A 24,745-nucleotide genomic window follows, 5' to 3' on the forward strand; every position below is an offset into this window, starting at 1 on the left:
CTTTGAACGTGAGAGGGGTATAAAGAGTACCTAAGCAGAAAAAACTTTGCTCTTGGTATGTATGTCAGGGTCCATGACCTTTGTTCCTGCGATTGCTCCCATGAAATATCTGCACGCCAAGCCAAACATGAATTCTATACCCACAAACATGAATAACCCTACAACCCTAATGCTAATCCTCACATCAAACTAAACCTTGGCTATCACAACCCTAACCCTAGGACCTTAAAGAAAACCAGACCTGAGCACTTGTTGCAGGATCAAATGCCATGTCACCATGTTGGATTATATACCACTTATTAAAAAACAAAAACAAACATATGTATATTACATCCATTTTTGTCTACAAAATTCCTTAATAACTCCATAAAAGGGACAACATTTGTGCAATCTTTCGCCATGGTGATGCTTTGTATAAAAAAAAATAATACACTGCTCAGTGCAATGGATGTATCATAGAGCACTTGATCGCTAGCACCTTTATGCATGTCTAATAATATAGCCAGTCTATACCCACTATATACAGTATGTGCATGTGTGCATCCAGCAGTGGATAAGACAGTTTAGAAGCAATAAGTATCAAACATACACATATCAGTAAAATACTTTGAAAAACACTGAATCCAGCTGAATAGTTTTCACATCATTTCCATGCACTTCCAAAGGGACTAATATTTGTTGACATTTCAAAAGTACAGTTGATATGATACCTCTCAGTTACATTACAGGTGTAGATATTCTGTGTTAAAGCACACTAAATGAATCTCTGTGATACTTTCTCATTGCCTTGTGGGAGAAAAATAACTATGGTGATAGAAATTGATCTTCAAAAAAACATTTCAGCTTTAAACTGATCGTGTGGCTGTTTTGGGAGATGCCAGTAAACTTGTGGACAACACACTTTGCAGCTTGGTGCTGCTACTTGTACACACTGGTCTGGTAATCAATGGTATGTTTGCCTGTTGTGTTGTTAGATCATGAACCCTAATCAAATGGACAAGATCTATGTTTTACAACAGCCATTACATGCCATTTCAGCAAGGGCACTGGGTTTGCACAGGCCACCTTATCGTGCTGATTCGCCCATCGGTAGCTGTTGATAGTTCATGTTTGATGGTGGTCGTCATGAGGAGTGTAAACATGAAGGCAAATAGCCCTTTGTCAAACTATGACCTTACATCGTAAAATGTATTTACCAAGTAGACTGATGGGTACATTATGTCCCTTCGCTGAGACCAAATTCTATCATTTGGGTTTTCGCCCTTCAAAGAAATGGATCATGCAGTGAGGTATGAAGTCTATAGTTTGCAACTCAGTGACAAGGCCACAATGCAAAATGCAATTTTCAACCAACCACTGATGTGCAAACACAGTTTTCATTCATTACATAGATATCCACGGTAGTTGAGATAAAATGTGAGATGTCTAAAGTCCGCATAAAAATTCCTGGTAAATTAGACCTTCAAGATGCACAGACTGTGTAATTCTTTTGGATTCACCTATCTTCACTTCTGCACGTACATGCATTTGTCTGCCAAAAAATGTAACAATTTGAATGATTCAATGGCTCAAAATTCACAAAGCACGTAAATCCTTGGTCCTTTCAGAATACCAACATCCTGAAATAAGATTACAATCACCTATTTTGTTGTCTAGGGTAACTTGTCAGAGATCGGATTTTGACTCGGATAAAAATGACCACTGCATAAAAAGGTACCAAAAGTATAGGCCTACAGATGAATGATTATTCTGAAGTAAGTCTTGTGGATTTATACATCTCACAAGCTCATCTTGTGCCTTATCTTCTCTTTTTCTATCTCCTCAGTTGCACTGTCTTTCCCCTGTCACTTTTTGTCATGTGAGTGCTGTGTTTTCATGATTAGCAAACAAACCTGGTTAACTTTGTGAGTACTGCTGGCAGCTTGTTTGCACACAAACCCCAATGGCATTTTGACATCATGGTGATGAAAAGGTTAAGACCTAGCTCATAGTCTGGAGACACTTCCTAACTTCAAAATGCTGTGCTTGTCTTACTTCAAGCATTGGCCAATCCAATGAGTCACAAATTGCACACATTTCATTTCAAGAGAAAAAAAAATCTTTAACTTTTGAGTTTAGAACTTTTAAGCATCAATACAAAGTGGAGAGAGAATATCATTGAGAGCATGATGGATGATATGGGATTTTCAGTTGCTCTGCGTCTGAATTACTAGTATCAAGACTACAGCAGTTCAATCCATAACGAACACTCCTAGATCCCATCAGGTTGCTTAGCCCATGCTAACAATGGGAGAGGACTTGTGAGGATGAAGAAGGGTTAACTCTGGCTGGCCGTCAAATGTCTAAGAACCCGTTTAGGATAAGGAAGAGGGCAAATAGCACAAGCTTTTTTTTATTTCTATTTTTGGAGACGGAGAGCTCGAGGGGAAGATTTTCTCTCAATGGGCGTCGGTGGGGTTGAGCAAATATTGGACCCCACTCAGACTCAACCTAACAATCCTCCACTGACCTCCCTGGGCATGGCTCCTAACTGTGAGCAAAGTGAGGCCTGTAAGATGCTCAAAACATCCTCATCTGAAGTCAGTATCCCAATGATGGTGAATCGAAAACATCTTGACCCTCCGCAGATACATGTATATATATTCAACAACATGATGCTGGACCAGAGAGGGTTGCCTCGCTTTGCAGCTTCTCCACTTTTACCAGAGGGAATTAGTGGGACAACAATAGATGTAGGTTCCTGGATAATGGGTCACCACCAGCAAGAAGCACAACAAATCATCAATGCATACAATTGTGCCAAAACTTCAATGGGGACTTTCTCTACAAGATATTCATATCAATAGGGCTTGGGCAAGTGATGATTCACAAAATCTAGAAATGAGCTAGAAAGTATTTACTTTTCTATCAAAGTGGTGTTTTTACAAATCTAGAGAAGACGTAAGATTCTTCCAGTTACAAGTGTAATATATCAATGTTTAATGCGTCCACTAGATTTCTTTCAATTCTACTTGTTCCTTACTTTTGATGTTTTGTGTTGATCATCAAGTCAACAGAAGTTTGGCCATTATTTGTATTACAAGTAAAGTTGTTAATGGATAAACTTCAGCTAGTCTAATTATTTGTGTGCAATTTTTTGATCATTTGAATATCACCTGGTATTACACATTTACTTGATAGTTGTGTTGTATTGTATGATATTCTTAAAGAAGTTATGAAAATAATTTGAAATTGATAAAAAAATAGAAAATTATTATATTTGTAAGTCAGAAAGATGATATTCATCCTAAACAAGATTCATCATTGACAGCAGCCAGTACTGTTTCTATCACAAAACACTCCTAACATCTTGCTTCATTTTCTCTGCTCATTATACAAAGCCCACGCGAAACTAATTTGTTTTCATGATAACGAGGCTTGCGAGCCTTTAATTACACTATTCCAGGACCAGAAGGCGTTTGATTAGAGTATGTTCATAATCTCAGCAGAGGCGGACAAGTTCATATTTCACAGACAAGACAGTGTTCAGGGTCTCTTCAGAAATTTACAAGTAATTGGCTGGAAATTATCACAACCTTCTAAACGAATCAGGCAGTTGCAGCCCTGCCATCACAATATGATACCCATGGCATTGTCACCACCATCAATATTCGCAGTACGGTACTTTTTTGCCAGCACTGCTGGTGATGTTGTTTGCTCAAGTCATTATTGGACCTTGGCTATCATCCTGTCCCCAAACATGAATGGAACTGAATATTAATCATTATTATCCATACAGAGGATTTTTAGAGCCCAAATACAAGTGTTATTTTGTCGACGCACCTCATAACCTCCAACCCACTTAAAAAGTTTGTTGAACTCGACCAATATTTTTTGCCGAGGCGACCAATATTTAAAATATTGGACGGCAAGAGGGGGATTCCCCAAAGTCTTTATAAACTGCACCGTGATTGGTTGAGATGTATACGAGATGACCTGAAATATGAAGTAAAAACGTCTGTGATTGGTCAATCACGAATTAACTAGAATATCGTTTCTTCTAAAATTCTGTGTTTATACAAACAAATTTCATATATCAATCAGTTAAAATTGTTTTTCATACAATTTTTCAAAATATCACTTTCATAACAGGAGGTTAAATTTAGGTTTGATGAAAACAAGTTGCATTTTTTTTTTTTGGGTGCATGCAGCAGGCGCAAGGCGACGATTAATCTGCAGCTCTGCATGCTCAGCGCTACTGCTAGATACCCCGCGCGCGATACAAAAACATGCATATAGCCGGCCGCCGCTTGCATTTGCATGCGCGATATGCATACAGTTACTGTACCGCGACGTGTACGTACACACTACCGTAGGACTACAGTTCTACTAGTTGTGGTAGTAGCCTAATTCGATCTTTCACAATCTACGGTAGATGTGACGTGAATTGTTTCTCACATCTCGGATACAAATACATCTAATTCTGGTCTAAATTAGCTAGATCTCGGTCTAACAGTAACATGACGGCTACCTTGGATACATAGATCACTGTTTTATCAGAGACTGAAGAACTTGCACTGAAGAGTGTAGACCTACATCAACATGTATACCGTACCCATGTCAGGATCACTACACAGTAGGAGACCATACAGCACTCGGAGTCGGAGACAGGAAGGGTAGGCCTAAGTGAAAACATTCTTTGCTAAAATCCTCTGTAGGATAATAATGATGATATTGAATGTCCTATTTTCGATTAATACAAGGAAATATTGGACTCGCTAAGCAAAATATTGGACTCGTCTTCGACTCGTCCAATATTTGTGCAAAGCTCGTCCAATATTTCCTTGTATTAATCTCAAGGCCATCCAATATTATGTAATTAATCAACACAGCTGGAAGACAGGGAGGGATGAAGGATAAAATCCTGCATACTCCTAAAGAAAACCATTCAATACATCAATACTCAAAGACTCGTTGGGAATCTCATTTTGACATGCAAATGAGCTGTCCGGACTGCCGAGAAGTCCACTTTGCCCATACCACTCGATGCTCTATGGCCCACTTAATTCCTCGTTAATTGATATCAAGACACAAGTGGCAGCGTATTCTTGACTCTTGGTCAGTGTTGGTTTACAGGCAGCCTCAGAAGCGCAAAATACACACAAGGAGTGCTGTACAATGTGTGTCAAAAAAAAAAATATAAGAGTAGATTGTGCGGTAGAGAAAACAACTCACTCTGTACAAGTTTAACTAAACCATTTTGACATTTTACTGCAAGTAATTTGCTACCACTTTGGATGATAATTGTCAATTTAGAGAAAACAATCTCATTGGAATACTGGAAATTTCCTTTTCTGAAAAGATGACAATGCAGCTACAACAGGTACAATTTGTCTGTCCTTTTTTGATAACATGATGTATTTTTCATATTGCAGAGTGCAATATACTCCACATATGAATGATGTTTTAGAGTCTGGTATCAAAGAATAAATTCATCAGCAATGAAGCTACACATGTTTCATTTCTATGTTCCTTTCTATATCTAAGCAAAAGTTGTTCACTCTCATATACCTGGTTGATCACAAATTCTCCTTCATTCACCATAAAACCCTTGCCATGTCAACAACAAAAAAGTGAAAATCACGCCCTTGCCATGTCAAAAAAAAAGGGGGAAATCACTGTTATCTTCACCCAATCAATTCACTTCACCCATAGGTACCTTCACCATAGTATTCAGTCACAAGTGTCGCGTCAAATAGATTCTGTTTTCTTTCTTCTTTTTTTTGTTTGATACTTGCTCCTTCCATACTTTTGTCCGTCTGCACACTGGAGACACTACGAACACTATTTCACAAAGTGACTGATAGTCTAAAGTAGTCAAAAGAAAGCACTACAATGATATCAAAAGTTAATCAGAACATAACAATACAAAAGACATTATTCTTTTCCAGTTCTCGACAAAAACAAAATAATTCATTACGGTTTATGACACAAGAAAACTTTAGAGCTCTCTTGTTCCAGGATTGATGAAAATTGCTGATTAATCCTCTGCTATCAATTTTGGGTTGTTGTTGTTGTTTTTGGTTTTTTGTATGCTTTTTATATCTCTAAGGATCACTGCAAATCTAATGACACAAAATCTGTATACTGATCTCTTGTTCTATGATAGTAATAAGCAAAACTCTTTTTCATATCATATAAGAATCACAAAATTTGGCACCCCTGAGCTATCTACAGTATATCATCACAGATAACAAGCTAACGTGCAACTTCTTGACAATATCCCACCCCACCCCCTCCCCCACACACAAAAAAAAAAATCTGAATGACTTCTTATCATGAAACAATCATAAAATTTTGCAGCTCAGAGTTATCTACAAACAAAGACATGTCATCAACATGCGACCTGAGTCACAATATCTAAAGGCTGGCGCACAGAGAAATAATTGATTTACGGTATCACAGAAATCACAACGGACAGATACATATCTCTTTCTTCCCGCACAGAGTACAAAAATCAATTGGGAAACATTAGAAAAAGAGAGAGAGGGGAAAAAAAAGCAAACCTTACATCCTCAGTGCAGCTAGGATGAAGCTTACATTGTGAAGATTGCACTCTAATGAATTACATCCTACTACTACACTATGCACTTTTGAGGTCTATGAGGTATAAATTACATCAGAAAACATTGTGGTTGTATGCTACACTGACTGTACACCTGACGATACCCCATTTTCACGCTTCCAGGATAATGCAGCTGCAGTGTGCTGTATTCTGAAGGTTTCGGTGGACCCCAGCGTCCATCACAATGGGCCCTCACAGCACAATATTTGCCGTAACTATTTAGCAACCAGGCAAGAAGGCAGCCAGTGCTTCCAAGCCCCATAAAAGACATGGAGCAAGCATCACTGATTGTGCTCAATGCAATAGCGATCACTTGCTTCAAATTGAGAAAAGCTACATGAACCCGGACGTCGAGGATGGGGGGTAGACGAAGGGGGTACAAGGTCTGTAAGGGTAACAATTATATTTGTGGCTAGCAAACGCAGTATGTTGACTTAGATATCGCACTCAATAATCATACTGAATTGGGCTGATTACCTCCTCTATATATCTCATAACTCCTAGTACTTGCAATCGAGAGGGCAGTATTGGCTTGAAGTGATGATTTAATACCAAATACTGTCTCATCAGTCAAATGTCACTCAAGCAATGTCATTCTCAAATTTGGTATCCCCTGTAGAGTGAAGCCTTTCCACAACAGCATTTGACACTGTTTAGCAAACACATTCACACTACACTTTGTCAGGAGGAAACTGATTCAAACACAAAAAACAAAAACAAAACAAAAAGGAACACAATTACATTAGGCATTTAACTTCAAAGAAATTCTTCATACTGCTTATCTTTCAATGAGAGCTTGTCACCACCATTATGAGGGCCACTCTCATTTGGGGAAATATCTCAACAGTAAATATAGCAATATATACTTTTCCTTTCCTCACACTGCTACAAAAACTTGTTAGGTTATGGAAATGAAATTCAAGTATCAAATTTTTTGTTTCAATACTGTGCACGCACACTTGGCTTGGCCGTCTGCTGTACCAATGCAAATGACATAAGCCCTTTTTACACTTGTGTTTCTTAACCCCGGACTTTCTCTGACCAATTTTTTCAGCTTTTTACACTGGCCAATTAGTCCCGTACTATCTCTTGTCCGGGGCTAAGGAGAAAACTGACCTTTTTACACTCGTATTTCTTAGCCCCAGACTTTCCAAACCACATGAATATTCATGATTACGCTGTGCACTGTACACGTACACACACGCACCGGCAGCACTTGATTACCTCGTTTCTGATTGGTCAGTGGGGGTCGGACTTCGTCTCCGTCGCTTAGCCCCGGATTATTTTTTCGTTCTGTTTACCCTCACTTGCTTGGCACCGCAATTGCGGTGCTAACCCTGCTATTTTGCAGGGCCAGATAGTACCAGACTATCGGTGGGGCTAGCCCACTTTGGCAAAAACGAGTGTAAACAGAAAGTGGGCTAAGGATAGTCCCGTACCAACGGTGGGGCTAAGGCCCCCCCCCCCCCCCCCCCCCTTAGCCCCACCGTTGGTACGGGACTAAGCAAAAATTTACAAGTGTAGGCCCTATAGTAACATTAGCTTGGCTGGGTCACTGCACATTTTGTGTTGCCACAGGGCAGAATCCAAACATCAAGTTGAAGTCATGAGACAAATGATTTGATTTTTCAGTGGTGAGCATGTTCAGTGCAAGTAAATCCAGCAAACATCAAGCCAAGTTAAGACAATCACACTCTGGTATGCAATTATTTTTTTCTGGCAATGCTCTGGGCGGCTTATATTACATCATTTCTACTGCATTTTTTTTTTCACTGCCAAGGTAAATGGCCCTATACAAGATTTATTTCATGCATCTCTGGAGTCATTCAGATCTGATAATTGAGCATCACTGACCTTTTCCTCGGGGACGGCGTGGTACGACTGGTGAACTTGTCGGGCGACATGCGGTCACTAGTGACATGGTGCGATAAGTGTGCTTTGCTGCGGGTAGGGGATGAAATCCTGTGGTTCGGTGATGGGGATCTCCTTCCATTTCTTATGTGTGGTCGATCTGATATCAAAACATCAGGCAAATTGCAAACAGTTTTTAGTATCTTGCATCAAAAGCAGACATCATTCACAGTGATATGAAGATCATAAAACTGCTTATTATGACCAACAGAGAAACCTACATTGTATCCAACAATAAAACTCCCTTCTCTAATCAAATGGCAACAAATCATTGTGCATTGAAAAATATGCTTTGGTTGCACAATCATTGAGATTTTTTTCTGCACATTATTATCCATAATCAAATAAGAAATAGATAATCATTTCACATTTCTTTGAGCTTAGAAAAAAATGTGCATTGTACAAATATAACTTTTCCGCTTGCTTACTTACCCTATACACAGCTGGGAAAAAAAAAAAAAAAAAAACTTTGCCCATGTAAAGTTTCCCTTTCACATAATGGATACAGGTTTAAAAATGTATAATCATTGTATAAATGGCATTGATAGTGCTGATGTTGACAGTTCTAATGCTCACTACAATTCATCAAGTATTAATGTTAATGGTGATTATGAAAATGCCAATGATAATGATAACATTATAAATAATCATATGATGTATGGGATATTACGTGTATTTGTAAATAAAGTAGATATATTCCCAAGTGCAGAATATTTGCACTTTTATATCAAGTCATCCAACATGCTCACATTCATACTAGTGCTTTTAAAAGTACATGAGGTTTTTATTTTTCCTTCTGTTTTGTTTGAAATGGTTTTCCAAAATTGATTTTGAGGATTTGCATCATCCAGTATATCATACAGAACAATGTTTGCACAGCTTTTCTTCGAAGACAATGCCGTTATCAAAACTACTCTGGCTTCAACACAATTATATATTCAAAGTGTTGCTGATAGGATGAAAGAGTCGAGGCTTTCACTACCATGTAGGAGTCCCAGTCTTTAATAAGACACAGCCCTGAGCATTCAAAGACAGGTGTCGTCTATTCAATCAACACCCATAAACACCACCTGTTGCACCAAACTCCATCTCCTTTTAATTAAGACGCACACAGGCATGCATTAACGAGAGTGCAAATGCCTCATTAATCATTTACCGTGTCTCCGTGCAATCTCGTAGATGTATGACGTCGTCAGGTTGCGAGCCGACGGGGTGTAGTTGTTGGCGATGGCGTCGCTCACCCGCCGGCTGTGTTTCACCTCCTTGGTAGGAGCGGCTTTGGTGAAGGCTCCAGGTTGCACGATCTTTGGTTTCTCGCTGAATGCCGGCTACGTGTACATTCAGAGTCAAAACGCAATACATTGTCAACATTACCTTTTTGTAGCATTTCACTCTTTTCACCTTTTTAAAAGTGAATTTATACCACACCAAAAAAAGCATATAACAATGTATCATCAACATTATTTGAATTTAACCATATATTCACTCCTTTCTCTTCATATCATGCATTTGTTTAACAATTTTCATTTTCTTGAGCCCTCCCCTCTCAAGTCACTGCCATACATTGTACATTCTGGAGGATTCAGTGACTCCAAGCAACACATCCTCAATTTAAAGGGATTGCATAGTTTTGGTTAAGACCTATCTTCATGTTTCTAACATTTTTTTTGGTGAAATGATGAAAAACCTTTTATGAAATATGAAGGAGCATGTAATTCCATGAGGGATTCAATATTTGTAGAAAATTGGTCTAAAAATGGCTGAGATATCCAAAATAGAGCAATCCTAATAAAAGGTGGGGCCCATCTTTTAGTAAGATCACTTTGTTTTACTTTGTTATTGGATGTCTCAGCTATTCCAAAACCAATTTTCATCTAATAAACTTTAAATTCCTCTTAACATGGTATGTTCTGTATTATTTCATAAGTGGTTTCTTGGTATCTTGCAAAAAGGTAAAAGCCCAATCGTCATCTCTGCCAATACTATACCATCCCTTTAACTAATTCCCACCAGCAAAGGAGTCACCTCAAATGACCCACTGCACATTACAGAAGGTATAGATAGAACTTTTGGCAAGCTCAAAATCCATTGGAGCTCATGGCACAAGTTGTTTAAAGAATTTGAAAGGAAGAGATTACAAAAAAAGAGAGAACAGCAGACAAAGTAAGACAGAGGGCATGAGAAGAAAAGATAAAATTCAACAAAAATGAAACAGGAAGTAGCTCTTACATTTTTCCAGGACTTCTGTTTGTATTCCATTCCAATCCATTTCAATAGACATGTACAAAATACTTATTGAAAGGAGCATGCAATTTCTTTAATCATATACTGATAGTCTCATTCAGCGTCAATATGGTTATTCAACGTTTATTCTTTTTTTAAGTTTCAAGAATCTATGGAGCATGTCTAGGAGCCGATGACTCATAAAATTTTGATAAGGCTGGGTAATTCATTGGTTGCTATGGGAACAGAGTAAACCACCACCAGGACGACAGACAGAATGACAGCCTGCGGCACGACCACGGCATGGGGGTAACCTTTGAATCTATGCAGACTCACATTCTGTAACACTAACAAATGTATGTTGATACATGCAGTTGGTGATTCTGTTGAAGTTGAAAGGTGCACTGCTAGTATGATTTCAAAGGTTACTTCTTCCTTCAGAGTACAGCAACTTAATTGACCTATTTATAACACTTGATATTTGATTCATACACAATTTACTGTCACAGGTTGGAAAAAATATACCATCAATAACTATGTTATTTTTCACCTTCAAAATAAAAATAGCTTGTAATTATGATGAATTCTGCACATGTCATCAAATGTCAGATGATACAATAAAATCTATTTCTTGGTTGTTTTCCTCAATGAAACAATTTAGTCAACAAATTCTACATCTATACTGTATTTATGTTCAATTATTATCCAACCTGCCTCAAATGTCATTTAATGTCATATATTATGCTGCAAATGATGTAATTACAATTGTTTTAAATGCTAAAAAAAAACAAGTATCATTCTACAAGCATTATCTTCACTTCAGCCAAAATACAATCTTCTAGAGCAAGTTGCTACAGAAATTTATATTCACAACTTGCATCAATCTGCTGCAAATATAGCAATGCCTGTACAGGCAACAAAACACTCTCATTACAACATGTTGTATGATTCCAGGATTGTTTTTCAGACTTTCTTTTTTTTTCACAAAATATGTTAATTGGCCCAACTTCCAAAAGAAATGACTGTAAACAAAGAGAGGTCTGGTTTAAGACAATTTCAATGATAGACCCTCTGTTGGCCCCATGTAATGAACCAATCTCCAGTCAAACCTTGCTATCATGCATGCACTATGTAATTAATTGAGACATTGCTCTTGAAAATAATCTTAAGAACTCATGGTTCAGGTGATAATCGTAGAATTGATAGCATTACTATATCCCAATTTTATATAAACTAGCCAAACTTTGGACTGTGAAATCCCACAGTATCACACGTGAGTTTGCAGTGTAAATCTTGGTAAGATGATAATACTTTAATCTATGGTGTGTACACACATTACAGCATGTCTGGCACACACAATGCACATGGACGCACATTGAAATTATCAAAAAAAAATTACCAATAGTGATATCTGTGTATATTGTGCGATGTGTACGTGTGTGTTATTATTATTATTATCATTATTATCATCATCATCATCATCATCATCATCATCATCATCATTATCATCATTAATATTATCATTAATCATGATAATAGGGTCCTACTGAAGTAACTTGATATAATTCATAAGCTCCTTTTCCACTGGAAAGAAAGAACTTTAAAATGTCATCCCTGGGTCAGAACTGGGAGTCAAAATAAACTACTTCAATGAGGGTATGGCTTTTAGACAGAATAGGATGCCTTCAAACTGTGTTTGAATTATATCTAAGTGAAGATTTCAAACAAGAAGGGAATCTGTTCCATAGTTTTGGAGCAGTAGAAAAGAAAGCTGCATCACAAGTTACTGTATGCATCGTATAGTTGGAGACTTTTATTTTTTGCAAATTTCGCAAGTCCACTGATATCTACGAAATAAACCCCTAATTTTACCCATCCCTTTAACGAAAGCAGCATATCACCTGCAAGAGTGAAATCACTCACTTTTCTCTTAAAGATGGTTAATATACATTGTATAAATGTCTAATTCCATCACTTTACTTCTCCAGTATGAATGTACCAGTTGTGACTTGCAAAATTGTCTATTCAAATCCCACTTCACAAAATATTACAGAGTATACTTTCAAAATATGTGGCATACAGTCGTTTGCTCTTCAATGGTTGCACAAAAGTCTTTGTCAATATTTCTTTTCCATGGGACTGTCAAAGATTCAGCGAGTCCTGGACATTTCCAAGTTTGTATAAAATCATTGATAGATCCATCATAACACATGTATATTTTGTGCTTACACCAAAGAGAGACAGCCAATTACAAACAATATGAAAATCAATCACAAATATCTCTTTAAAAAATGTATTCATCAGTTCATAAAACATTGTCTTGTTTGCATTTCCACAATCCATGATTCAAGCTATAGAAGTACATTTTATAGGGTAAAAAGCACATTCTCATGGCTTGTCTTGGCTAATATGATTATGGTAACATATTCCTATAGATATAAAAAGTAATTTATGAAAAATACTGTGCATGTAAGGTGTACTTTCAAGTAGCTCATCTATAAGCTACCTTGGTTATCAACCTATCCAAACTCTTTCGTTGAATAGCAGGTGTTTTCAGAGATATACCACGCCAACCTTCAGGACACGCTACTCAGCAGAATATATTGCTACCATTGAAGGAGAAAATGTAATACTGATCAGCATCGACCCAATGAATCCAAACACTTTTCAGTTGATCACACGAACACTGAAATTTAAGAAGTTGACCTTTGAACTCTTACTATCAGTAGTTTTTACACTAAAACTCATCTGTGAATTATCTGTAATTGTGTGACTAGCAACATACAACATGTACAATGACTTTATGTATGCCAGTAGTTGAAAAGAATTGTCTTACATTAATTTTTTTGGTGATTGAGAACATGAAGAATGTGATCTTGATCTCATGGATTGATTTTTTAAATATTTCGTCTCAAAAATACACAAAGAAAATTCCCCCTGTGCGTCTATATGCAGTACAAGTGCATTGTTGGAATACATGATAAATTATTTTTTAAGTTACTGTGGAAAACAGTAAAATTTGACATTGATCCTTGATACTAAGCTTACAACAGATTTTGAGCACCCTCAGGGCACTACCAGTCATATTCCATACTTAAAGTTTGGATGAAACCAATGAAACAGTAAATTTTATCATGAGAAAGAAAACAAAAAGGTATTTCAATTATCAGAAAAAGAGTGACATCATGAAATATGATCAGTAAAACTCTGAAAACCATTCTACTGATTGTTCCCAAACCTGTGATAATTCAAAGGCCCCATCATCTTTTATCTGTATAACAAATTTGGTGTAATTTTTGTGCACTATTTCTTTTATTTTCTTCTCTTTTTTTGGTCAGCCTTTGCATTAAAGATGACAAATTACGGCGATGCAGACGAGCTGAAAGTCTGAATGCCCCTGGCACAGTTGGTTCACAAGCATACATTATGTTTTTCAAATCAAATCTGCAATTGACATTATGAAGTCACTTCAAGGTTCATTAGGCGAGTTCAGTGGTACGACAAGTTCTACAAAACCAGATCAATGGACTTTCACAATGGTTCCAGTATTACTGCTCCTGTAAGTGCATGCTTGAGCGGCTGAGAGCATATTTGATAATCATTCAATTGCATCAGCCCTAACACTTCGACAAACATCGGATAAAAAAAAAGTAATATGAATTTCCCCACCTGTTATCTTCAGTTAGACACTATAATAATCTCAATATCTGTAATTTGCATTAACGTGGCTTTATTCTCTTTATATTAATATTACAGATAAAGTAAAAATAAATTCAGTTTAATATGTTTGTAAAACAAATGCTCAGATAAAGATGACTCCTCAGGTACTTTTATTTACTGAAGGTCTTAATAAAATAGACTGTTGACAAAGCAACAGCAGAAACATGAAGGAAATACAAATCAATGCGGTCTTATACTGTATGAGCTGAAATTTTCGCGGTGGTTTTATTTTCACGAATTTCGTGAATGCCTTTGAACCGCAAAAATAACAACGCGCAAATAACTAAGCTCAGTTAGACTCTCGCAACCACGAAATTATCAACATGCCAAAATGTCCTCCAAGTAGCAATTTGCAAAAATATCTGTATGCGAAAATTTCAGGTCGTACAGTATGAGATGGAAAATCCTGACATGATCAAAGGAGACTTAAGAACTTTTAGTCTAACCACAGCAGTATGACCAGAATCATGCACTGCACAGAACAGTGTTGTTGACTTACAGCAGGGCTCGACACTAACTTCATTTTTCGGTAGCCCGATGGGGGCCACCAAAATCATCAATTTCAAAATTTTGGTGGCCCGAGAGAAAAATTTGGTGGCCCCCCCCCCAAAAAAAAAAAAAAAAAACATTGATAAAAGTCCATTTTTTTTTCTTATACACATGTAAGTCGCACACTCATTGCATGCATTTATGCATTTCCGGCGCAAAAAGTTACGAATTTATTGACACACTTTTCAAAAAATTTTGGTGGCCCGAGGTGGGCCACCAAATTTGCCCTTTTCTGAAATTTGGTGGTCCGACTTTCATTTTTGGTGGCCCCGGGCCACCGGGCCACCGTTAGTGTCGAGCCCTGCTTACAGTATGGTACATGACTCCCCTGCCACGAATACGCACACATCAAATTCACGAGACTTTATACTCCATTCCGATGAATATATTTGATGTCACAAACATGCAAACATACATTATCCCACTTAACTACACAGACACACACACACACACACACACACACACACACTCACACACACAGAACAAGAGGGAGTCACAGTGGACCTTTGTGATTCATGTACAGAAATAGACTGCACAACATGCCAACAGAATCATGACTTCATACCTCAAATAAGTCTTATGACCCCAATTGATTTCTCCATGAAACAATAATTTCTCAGGTGTTCTACAGTCTCTCATCACCACAGTTAATCTACTGTATCTACCATTATTTTTGTGTGCATGAAACTTTGACTGTCAGTGGCAATTTGTTTTAGCAGTAAAAAAAAAATGCTGTTGGCTCAAATTCACAAAAGTTGATACTGCAAATGTTTCTGGTTTTACAGTTTGTCGCCAATCACTGATATTTCTGGATGGTGGACCTGACAAAGTTAAGCATATAAAATGCAATCAGTGGATAAAGTTACAAAATCCATTTAGCAAGGTGCTACATAAATGGTTGCCTGACTGCTCGGGAAAAGTGAAAATCGAAGTCGAGTAAGTGTTTACCCAAACTGGGCAGGCAAAAAGTTTTGCAGCCACCTTTTTTTTTCACTTTTTCGCCGTCAAACCTACAAAGTCAACCATTCAGAAACCAAAAGATGATGACTGTTTTCTTTGCAAAACACTTTAATTTCAGCAATAGAAATGCATAAATCAATGAAAATGTGTGCTGTTTATTCAGTTGATAGCATTTTATTTACAGCCTTTGACTTACAAGAAATTTTGTTCGTAATTTTCTTGTATTTTCAGAATTTTTTTTAAAGGCAAGTAAAATCAATATTTTGGCAAATGTTCTGCAACAATCTGAAAATCTGCTTGCCCGACTGATTAAAAACAAAAAGTGTTGTAGCACCCTATATCTAGTGATACTTACTTGATGGGCGCTGAGGGGAGGAAGATGTGACATCACACTGGGCCGGTATTGAACCTCAAACTCATTGGGCTGAGCTGGGAGGTGCCTCACAGACATCTATTATAAGCAGACATAGAGAGAAAAAAAATATGGCATATTCAACAATCCATTACAATGAAGCAAACAATGATTTAATAGGGGGAAAATTATAACAGCCAATTATGCAGATTTACATATGTGCAGATTAGAAAGATAAAATCCAATATCTAATCTTTGAAATCATAGTGGTGTACTAAGCAACTGCTAAACACCACTTGGACTGAAATTATTAGATCAGTAGAGTTGTTGGTCTATATGACTACAGTAGCACAGTAGCACCATCATTTTAGCTTGTTTTTGTTGTTTTTTGTGAGGTGCATGATCTATGGGAAAGTTGGAAAGAAAATGAAGGATGGGGAAATCTGGTTGAGAAATGGTAAGAAACGTATATGTTGTAGATATATACTCTTTTTATAGCTGTATGTATTCATGTGCAGCATATAAGCTATATATCTGTACACAAGTACAGATATATGATATATATATGATGTACGTTGTATTTAAATATTAACAGCCATTTCAACCAACCATGTAATAATTTTTCGTTTGTGTTTAGCTTTTAGTATGAAGATCAAGGTGACCAATCTCGACTAGCACGTGTGCTAACTTTTGGTTTCCTTGTTAACAACAACTTTGTAGAATTATATGCTACATGTATCACATTTAAAACTCAAATGTCTTCATTTAATCATGTTGTTGTAAAGGAGTAATAGATAAGTATTTTTTTCATATATGTATGTAAATACAATTGTATAATGATTGAAAATGTACATGTTCAAATGTTGTTGCTAATAAAACTTCAAACTTCAAACTTCAAACTTCAAACTTCAAACTTCAAACAAGTGTATAGATTTTTAATCATAATTTGGTGAGTTGTTTTGTTATTATTTGGAAATATGGAAATGAGTTTACAATCAAAATTCTATTCTTCACATCACAGTGATTCAATCGTTCGTATGATTCTCAATCAGGCCAGCCTCTGCGGGCAATCTTGCCGGCACAGATACACTTGTTGTGGTATTCTCCCTATTCATAGCGCAGCATCCAAGGTTGCTCCCCTCCTCCAGACGTCGATAAAAGCCTTGTACGCTGACGTCTGTGACATACATCTCAACAAAAAAAAACCCGTGGCCGGCTTTCATCTCCCGGTCTTCTCCTCTTTCCTTTTTGGGCAGGCTGCGAATCAATATGCGATTATATGCCTATAAAATAGGGGCCCCGTTCGAATCAACGTGCGGTTGGTGCACAGACCAATCGAAGTCTCATTGGCCTGGTGCATTCATCCATGCCGACATTTGCCACAGGTATTGATCCCAAGCCCCTCAGGCCTAGGAAGAAGACACACTGCAGTCATTATAAGAGCACTTATGAATGTCATATCCTGGTGCTCTAAGTATCATGTGCCTTTCTGTTTCTTCATGCATAAGAGCAATTCCTGTAACAGTAATTTGTTGAATGACTTAAAAATGGTTGACATTGATCCACAAGTCTATAGCCTTGGTATGTTTTGCATGACACACAGTGTGAAGATGAGTAACCAAAGATTTAAAAACCAAGACAAAAGACAGCACAGGGTGCGGGAACAATGCCCATTTCATCTTGATTCCATGTTTCCCTTTAATAAGGTAGTAGATGTGTACTTTTCCCTTTAAAAGAGTAGTAGTCCTCAATACCCCTATAAACATTGCCCAGGGTCAAACAACAATGTTGGGGTTGTTGGGCAGATTCTTTGCAGCTTGTGTAGCTTGAAAGGATGACAGTATAGTAGTCTTTACATCAATCAATCAATGGTCGACGAATGACGTCAGACGACAGACAATGAATTTGACATAAACTTTCCACTCAAAAGATGATTAAAAGATGCACGGGAAGACATTCTTTTTTCATTTTCTTTTTCAAATTCAGAAGATATTGATTTTCCTAGTGCTGAATGAGTAAGCTTATAGATTTTAGTTTAATAAAATGGAGAACAATTTTGTACATTTTATGCATTATGATTCCAAATGCCCTTGCTAAAAATGACTTTGTAACAAATTGCAGAACATTTTTCCATCTCATCAGGCAGGTAAGTGAGATATGAAAGCAATGTGATTTAGCGGGATAAGGATCGAGATTTGTAACCAGAATGTACAATCTGTATACGGTTCAAATCTTCTCAGTGCATTCATACTTGGACAAGAAATTTCGCTTATAATACATCCCTCTTTATAATTTCTGGTGCATTGGTGCACTGAGTACCTGGCAATGCTGGTAAATGTATGATGATAATGACAGAGCTCTCTTGAACAACACTAAATAATAATGGGAAAAACATAAAAATTAAAAAAAACTCTGAAAAGCCTTGGTTAACGGGCAGACCATGGTATTATCAATATCATATGTTATGACATGTAGCACTATACAACCACAAAACTGGTTTAACTGGCTGTAATACATTTCGAAAAGCTGGATCAGATTACAAAAGTGTCTGTGGTGAACTTCCAAAGCCCAAATGGAGGTTCAGATGCTAAATTCAGCTGCTTACAACAGACTTTTGTGCAAAAGCACAGATGTGCTCTTGTCTGCAACCCTCTTCATGCCAGAAGCCATTTTCTTATAGTACATTTGTGACATTGATCAATCATATTGACCTTTGATGTATGGTTGGACCTACTACACATCGACCGCCTAATCTTTATTTGCTTGATAAGAATATTTAACACTGAAATTCACGTAAAAACTTGACCTACGTGATTGAGAAAATCCAGCACTATCAAATGCCGTTGTTCCCTTTTCAATTCGAAGTTTCAGTGCAAAAATATCGCCGTCAAACTTGCGTGGCCTTGTTTCAGCTCCCCGCGGTGCCGCTCCTTTTTTAGATCGACCGCTGTTTTTGCATTGACAATGCACACAAACCGAGTTGTACTGAACACCGTGTTGCACGAAGCTTTTTAGAAAATGCATTGACATTACATTATGATTCAGTTAAAATATTCATTCGAATTTTTGTCCTTGATTAAAACCATTAATGAACAGTGAATTTTCGCATTTTCCCACACATCCTCATCAATGGTCAAAGCCAACACATTTTCATGTGCTCTGCGCACAGTGCAGTGCGTACTAAGCATTCTGTGTGGAAAAACTACGCGGTCAGTTTAAAAAAGGGTGGTCGACATGTAGTAGAGCTACATTGTACCATACTTGTTGAATATATACAACATTGTATGAAGATGATAGCAACCTACAGTGTATGCTGACACTCAGTGACAGTATTGTCAGAGTTCCTATCTGCTCCTCGGTCACAAAGGAGTAACAGACACAAAAATAAAGATTTTGAGGGAAACTTTAGTCATCCATTCCTGTTCTGACCTCAAGAACAGTGCAGTATGGCACCAAATCTGATCAGAAGTTATGTGCTATCAAACTCGCCAGTCACTGTCAGTATGCATGAAAGAATGCCACATTTCAGTGATTTTCTTGACACTGAAATTTCAGGGAGACTGACCCTCTCGATCTGAGCGCAAATAAGATTCAAGAGGAGACCGAGGTCTGCGTCATCTCTTGGGAGTGCTGAGAACAAAATCTTGGCAAAGTGGGACGGGTCACCTCCTGTAGAGAGGGTCGGATTTCACAAGCATCGTTAAGAAAAATAAAGAAAAATATGTCAGGAACAGTTAGATAAATAACACTGTCCTGCAGGGTAGCTGAATTCCATACAGTGTACAGCTGTATGTACCATTTTGGCTTTTGCTGTGCAACCATGATATTAGGACGGCTCTTTCAAAACAAATGTTTCACGCATCTAAAGAGTAGGTCTAATTTTGATTGGCCCACTGGTATGAGGGTGTACAAATTAAAAGAACTTTTGCAGACATAACTGTTCCTTTAAGTCACATGGATGAACCATTTGATGCAATTGCATGACTTTAGTGTTGGTCATCGTATAAATTCCTTCCTAACATTTAAACAATCAACACTGGCTGAGTATGAAGATGGGTGTATTTACAAAATCTGGATGATGGCAAGTAAAAATGATTACTATCATTAAAGAAAATACAGTGTACATCATCAAAGCAGACTGTGCATTTTATGTACAGAAGTCTGAGCACTGTTTTCATTCACTTACATTGAGGTACCCACGCTGAAGTACACATACAATGTACAGTACACACTATTCTACGTATAAGCTGTTATTTTCGCGTACAAATAATGTCGCGAATGGGGTTACGGACATTTTCGTCTTACTGAGATGTTGTTCTTGTGATTTGACACCAAGGCTATCAAACCTTGTATGTAAATGAATTATTAGCCTGGAATATGGCAACATTTTCACATGTTGTTAAATTTGCAGTCCAATAGTGATATGCAAAATTTGCAAAAGTTACCTCAAGAAAATAACAGTTAATATGGTAATTATCTAATAACTGTGGAGATCAATGTGGTACATGAACCCCACAAATCACCTCATTTACAGTGATAAATACGACAACATTTTGTTGACTTTTTTCTTGATATCTTGTTCAAATTAACCACCCATGTAGTTAAGATTAGACTGTGAATTTAGTTTGCCGAGCACTCCCTTAACCATGGGTTACCTCTTTCTGGACCATCATTTCGAATGCCATTGGCATCGTAAACCAGCAGCTTACCAACAGGAATGAGCAAACTAAATGGCTCTCCTTCTTACATAGTGCTTGAGAATAGATAAGCTTCATTGTGTTGTTCTAAAAACAGCTCCTGTCTGTTTGTTATGATTTTGTTGTTTGGTATTCATGCACAGACAATGGGTGAGTTTGATCAACCCAGTCTACAGGGGGCACTTAACAGTGAATGGACTATTCACTTGAACATGAATGGCCAGTAGAGATTAGTGACAGAGTTAAGAAACTAATACACATAATAGTACTTCTAGGGACAGGCCCTCTTAAAGAGACAGTTAGTACACAAGACTCAATTATTGCAGTTCTGTGGGCAGCAGAACTTTCAAAAGATTGCCATATGTAGCTCACAAAGTGAGACTTGTGCCCTATACAGAAGTATTTGTTTCAACTTTCATTTTCAAGCTATTACACTGTAATGTTGCAGACTGCTTAGATCTACATGTATATTGGGGTGTTTGTTTTTTTCCATGAAGGCTTGTTTTGTTTTGTCCTTATGGGAGAGGATTTTTAAAAAAACAAAGAAAGTAGGAAGTACATGGGTAATTCCATGAAGTTGGGGCAGTGTCCATGTAGCATCGTGATATTTAAAAAAAAAACATTTCAGCATAACTCAATATTAATAATGCTATACATTTATTGTTTGCAGGCTTTACATTTGCATTGAGGCCACACATTTTCCTGGAAATTTTGTGCCATTCAGACTCAATTTTGATGAAGTTATTAAACAATATGTAACAGTGTCCTGTAGCATCGTGACGTGTCCATGTAGCATCGTGATATTTTAAAATTTGGTCCTTAGAGACAAATTATGGCAATTAGCTTGACCCAAATTTGATGCAATATGCATATTTACAAGATATGAATGAGATAGCTAAATATCTCAAATTTCCTGTACAGTTTTAATCTTATAAGAAAATTACAAAATGTATCACGATGCTATGCGCTGTCCTTTTTTGTGACATTTGGTGGACACCGCGTAGCATAGTGACACATTGTGTAATTTTCTTGTAAAAGTAAAACTGTGGAAAGGAGAGTTAAGATATGTAGCTATCTGACTAATCTAGTAATTATGCATATTATATCAAATTTTGGTCAAGCTAATTGCATTAATTTGTCTTTTAGGACCAGATTTTAACTTTCACGATGCTACATGGACACGTCACGATGCTACAGGACACCGTTACATATCATTTTAATAACTTCATCAAATTGAGTCTGAATGGCACAAAATGTCCAGGAATTGTATGTATGGTCTCATTCCAAATGTAAAGCCTATAAACAATATATGTAGAGCATAATTAGTATTGAGTTTTAATGCTAAAATGTCACACTTAGTGCCCCAACTTCAGGGAATTACCCACATGTAGGTTGTTGATTACTACGACGATCTTGTTTGTTTTTGTTTCCTGATGGTAGGTTTTTAAATAGCAATGTAGGAAGTACACAATGTGTAGGTACATGTACATGTACAGGCCTACAATACTTTGTATGATAATATGGAAGCACCTTGCTGTTTTCTCCATCCTTACAAATACATGTATCTGCATTTTGGTGTACCATTTTATTATTGTTGGTGTACCATTTTATTATTGTTGTATCTTGTTGCCTAAGAAACGATATACATCATGGACTATTTCTGGTTTGCATAATATATTGAGGCTTAATTATTACTCCAGAGGAATTAAACTGCATCGGTTAACATAGTAAAGCTGGCTGTGTTTAAAGTAGCTTTGGATAAACTGACGGACTGAAGTTTCAGCTTATTCAGACTATTAACATGAAAGAAAGTAATGAAATTTCATGTAACGTCCATTCGGTATCAATACTGGTTGCAACCTTGTAGGGTACATTAGAAGAGATGCAGATATGTCATCGATTCACAACTCTCCTCATGTTTCATATAAACACATTTTATATGAAACATAAAATTCATGTTTTCCATGAAAATTACAAATCACAAGTCTTTTCCTCCTTTCTAAGGAAAATCATCATGTAATCGGCAGGGTATTGCGGCACTAAGTGCAGTTTCAAACTCCTTAGATATCATCTTATATTATTGTCCTGCACACACACACACATACATGTACTCCAGAATCCTCATAGGATTATGGTTTGTTGTGGCACTGAGTATTGAAGAGAGCTGATGGAGTATGATACTTTGTATTCTTATTGGTAGACAATAGTGGTCTATAAAAGGTATAGGCACATGTCTGTGGGGACTTGTGAGATCACGACATACAATGAAATGTATCTCCTCCAAATAGCATACAAAGACAAGCAGTACTTGTCACTCAGTAGTTTTCCCTCTAAATACTCCTACACTGATAACAGAGTTTTGACTAAAACAAAGGTTAGTAGCGACTAATGTTAGTAGAACAAACATAAAACTTCTATAATTCCACTGAAAAAAAACCCTGCACCAAGGTTCAACATCCTGTGCCATATTAAAATTTGACTGAGTGCAAAAGTATAGGTTTTACATGATGCAGTCAGCCATCATATTTTGGATGCCATTACGGTCAAATTATGGGCGGCTTGCTTTATTTGCGCAAGATAAAGTTTTATATCAATCAAACTTGTTACCGTTCTGATTTTTCTCTAATTCTATTTACTCTTTTAATCAAACCCAAACTGAACATGGCACAGAACTGCACTTGCAGCATCCAGCATGAGGTTCATTTGCATCACCTAATACTAATAGAAATTTTCAGAAATTGTTTTACCTCTTTCATCTTGCTTCCCATCATGATTTAGTCTTATAACTGTGGTTAGTTTTCCACGTGTTCAAGAACTGGCATCACTCCTGTTTTATTTTGTTTTTGAAGGACCAAGGCTTCAACTTGCATTAGAACATTCCTTTCTTTCTTCCTGTGCAGATACTTTTAGCAGGATTGCAGAGCTTTGTGGATGATAAGCTTCAAAAATCAAGATCTTCAAAAATGTCCTCATTTTCACACGTGGATGTCCCGTTTGGCATTAGTGCAGATGCCATTTCACAAATATTCCTCTCTTGTTTTGAGTGTCAACGAGTTCATCTAGTTTCAAGCTTTTCAAGTCATTTTGGCATCAGAAACACCAACACCACATGAAATCCACAACTCAAAGCTACCGCCAACCCATATCCGCGTTCGTGAAGAATTTGACAGCTAAAACTTCTTGGGCATGGCATGACACCAATCCGGAAGCTCAGCGGCTGACGCGTGGATGGCGAGGTCCTACGCAGCAAAGCCTGGTGCTTGGCCGGACCGGCGGCTGAGCAAGTGGGGAGCGTTACGTTGCTGGGCGACAGCGGGTCCTTATTGACTTACGGAGTAAAGTGACACAGTCATAGCTACTTTGATTGACTTTGCTGCGATTCACGTGAACTGTGGCTGTACTGTTGTGAGTCGTAGACGATGGGCTACATTTTGTCCTTGTCGGTTACCCCAACGAAAGTTGATGGGCAGATTGTCAATCTCATTCTCGAAGAAAGTACATGTAGTTATCATCCGGCAACATTGGTTGTCCCCTACCACTTCAGTCTTCACTTCACTTGGACTCTTGCAGCGCACACTTCACACATGCACACACAGTGTACAGCACATTGTATTCAGCGGATTATCTGTGTAGCTGGTATACACACAGGGTACTAAACTTTGCCGGGGTCCATTCAGTGAAAATTGATCAGCCATCGACCCGCTGCATGTGAAGTGCGGCAGGTAACTG

General features: G+C 37.5%; 1 protein-coding gene across 1 annotated transcript in view; it reads right to left on the reverse strand.

The window, feature by feature from the left end:
- The window catches only part of LOC139718344 (dynein axonemal heavy chain 3-like), a 128,112-nt gene extending 103,638 nt beyond the window's left edge, over positions 1 to 24,474 (reverse strand). The window contains exons 1-4 of the mRNA XM_071629822.1: positions 23,764 to 24,474; positions 16,323 to 16,418; positions 9,672 to 9,843; positions 8,459 to 8,615 (exon numbers count right to left, since the gene is read on the reverse strand). Of these exons, the coding sequence (XP_071485923.1) occupies positions 8,459 to 8,615; positions 9,672 to 9,843; positions 16,323 to 16,418; positions 23,764 to 23,787 (449 nt within the window). The 5' untranslated portion in view covers positions 23,788 to 24,474. The remainder of the gene's footprint in view (positions 1 to 8,458; positions 8,616 to 9,671; positions 9,844 to 16,322; positions 16,419 to 23,763) is intronic.
- Between the last annotated feature and the right edge of the window lie 271 nt (positions 24,475 to 24,745).

This window comes from Diadema antillarum, unplaced genomic scaffold (assembly GCF_040938485.1).
Source record: "Diadema antillarum isolate AM-2024a unplaced genomic scaffold, OU_Dant_1.0 scf00000093, whole genome shotgun sequence".
NCBI lineage: Eukaryota > Metazoa > Echinodermata > Echinoidea > Diadematoida > Diadematidae > Diadema > Diadema antillarum.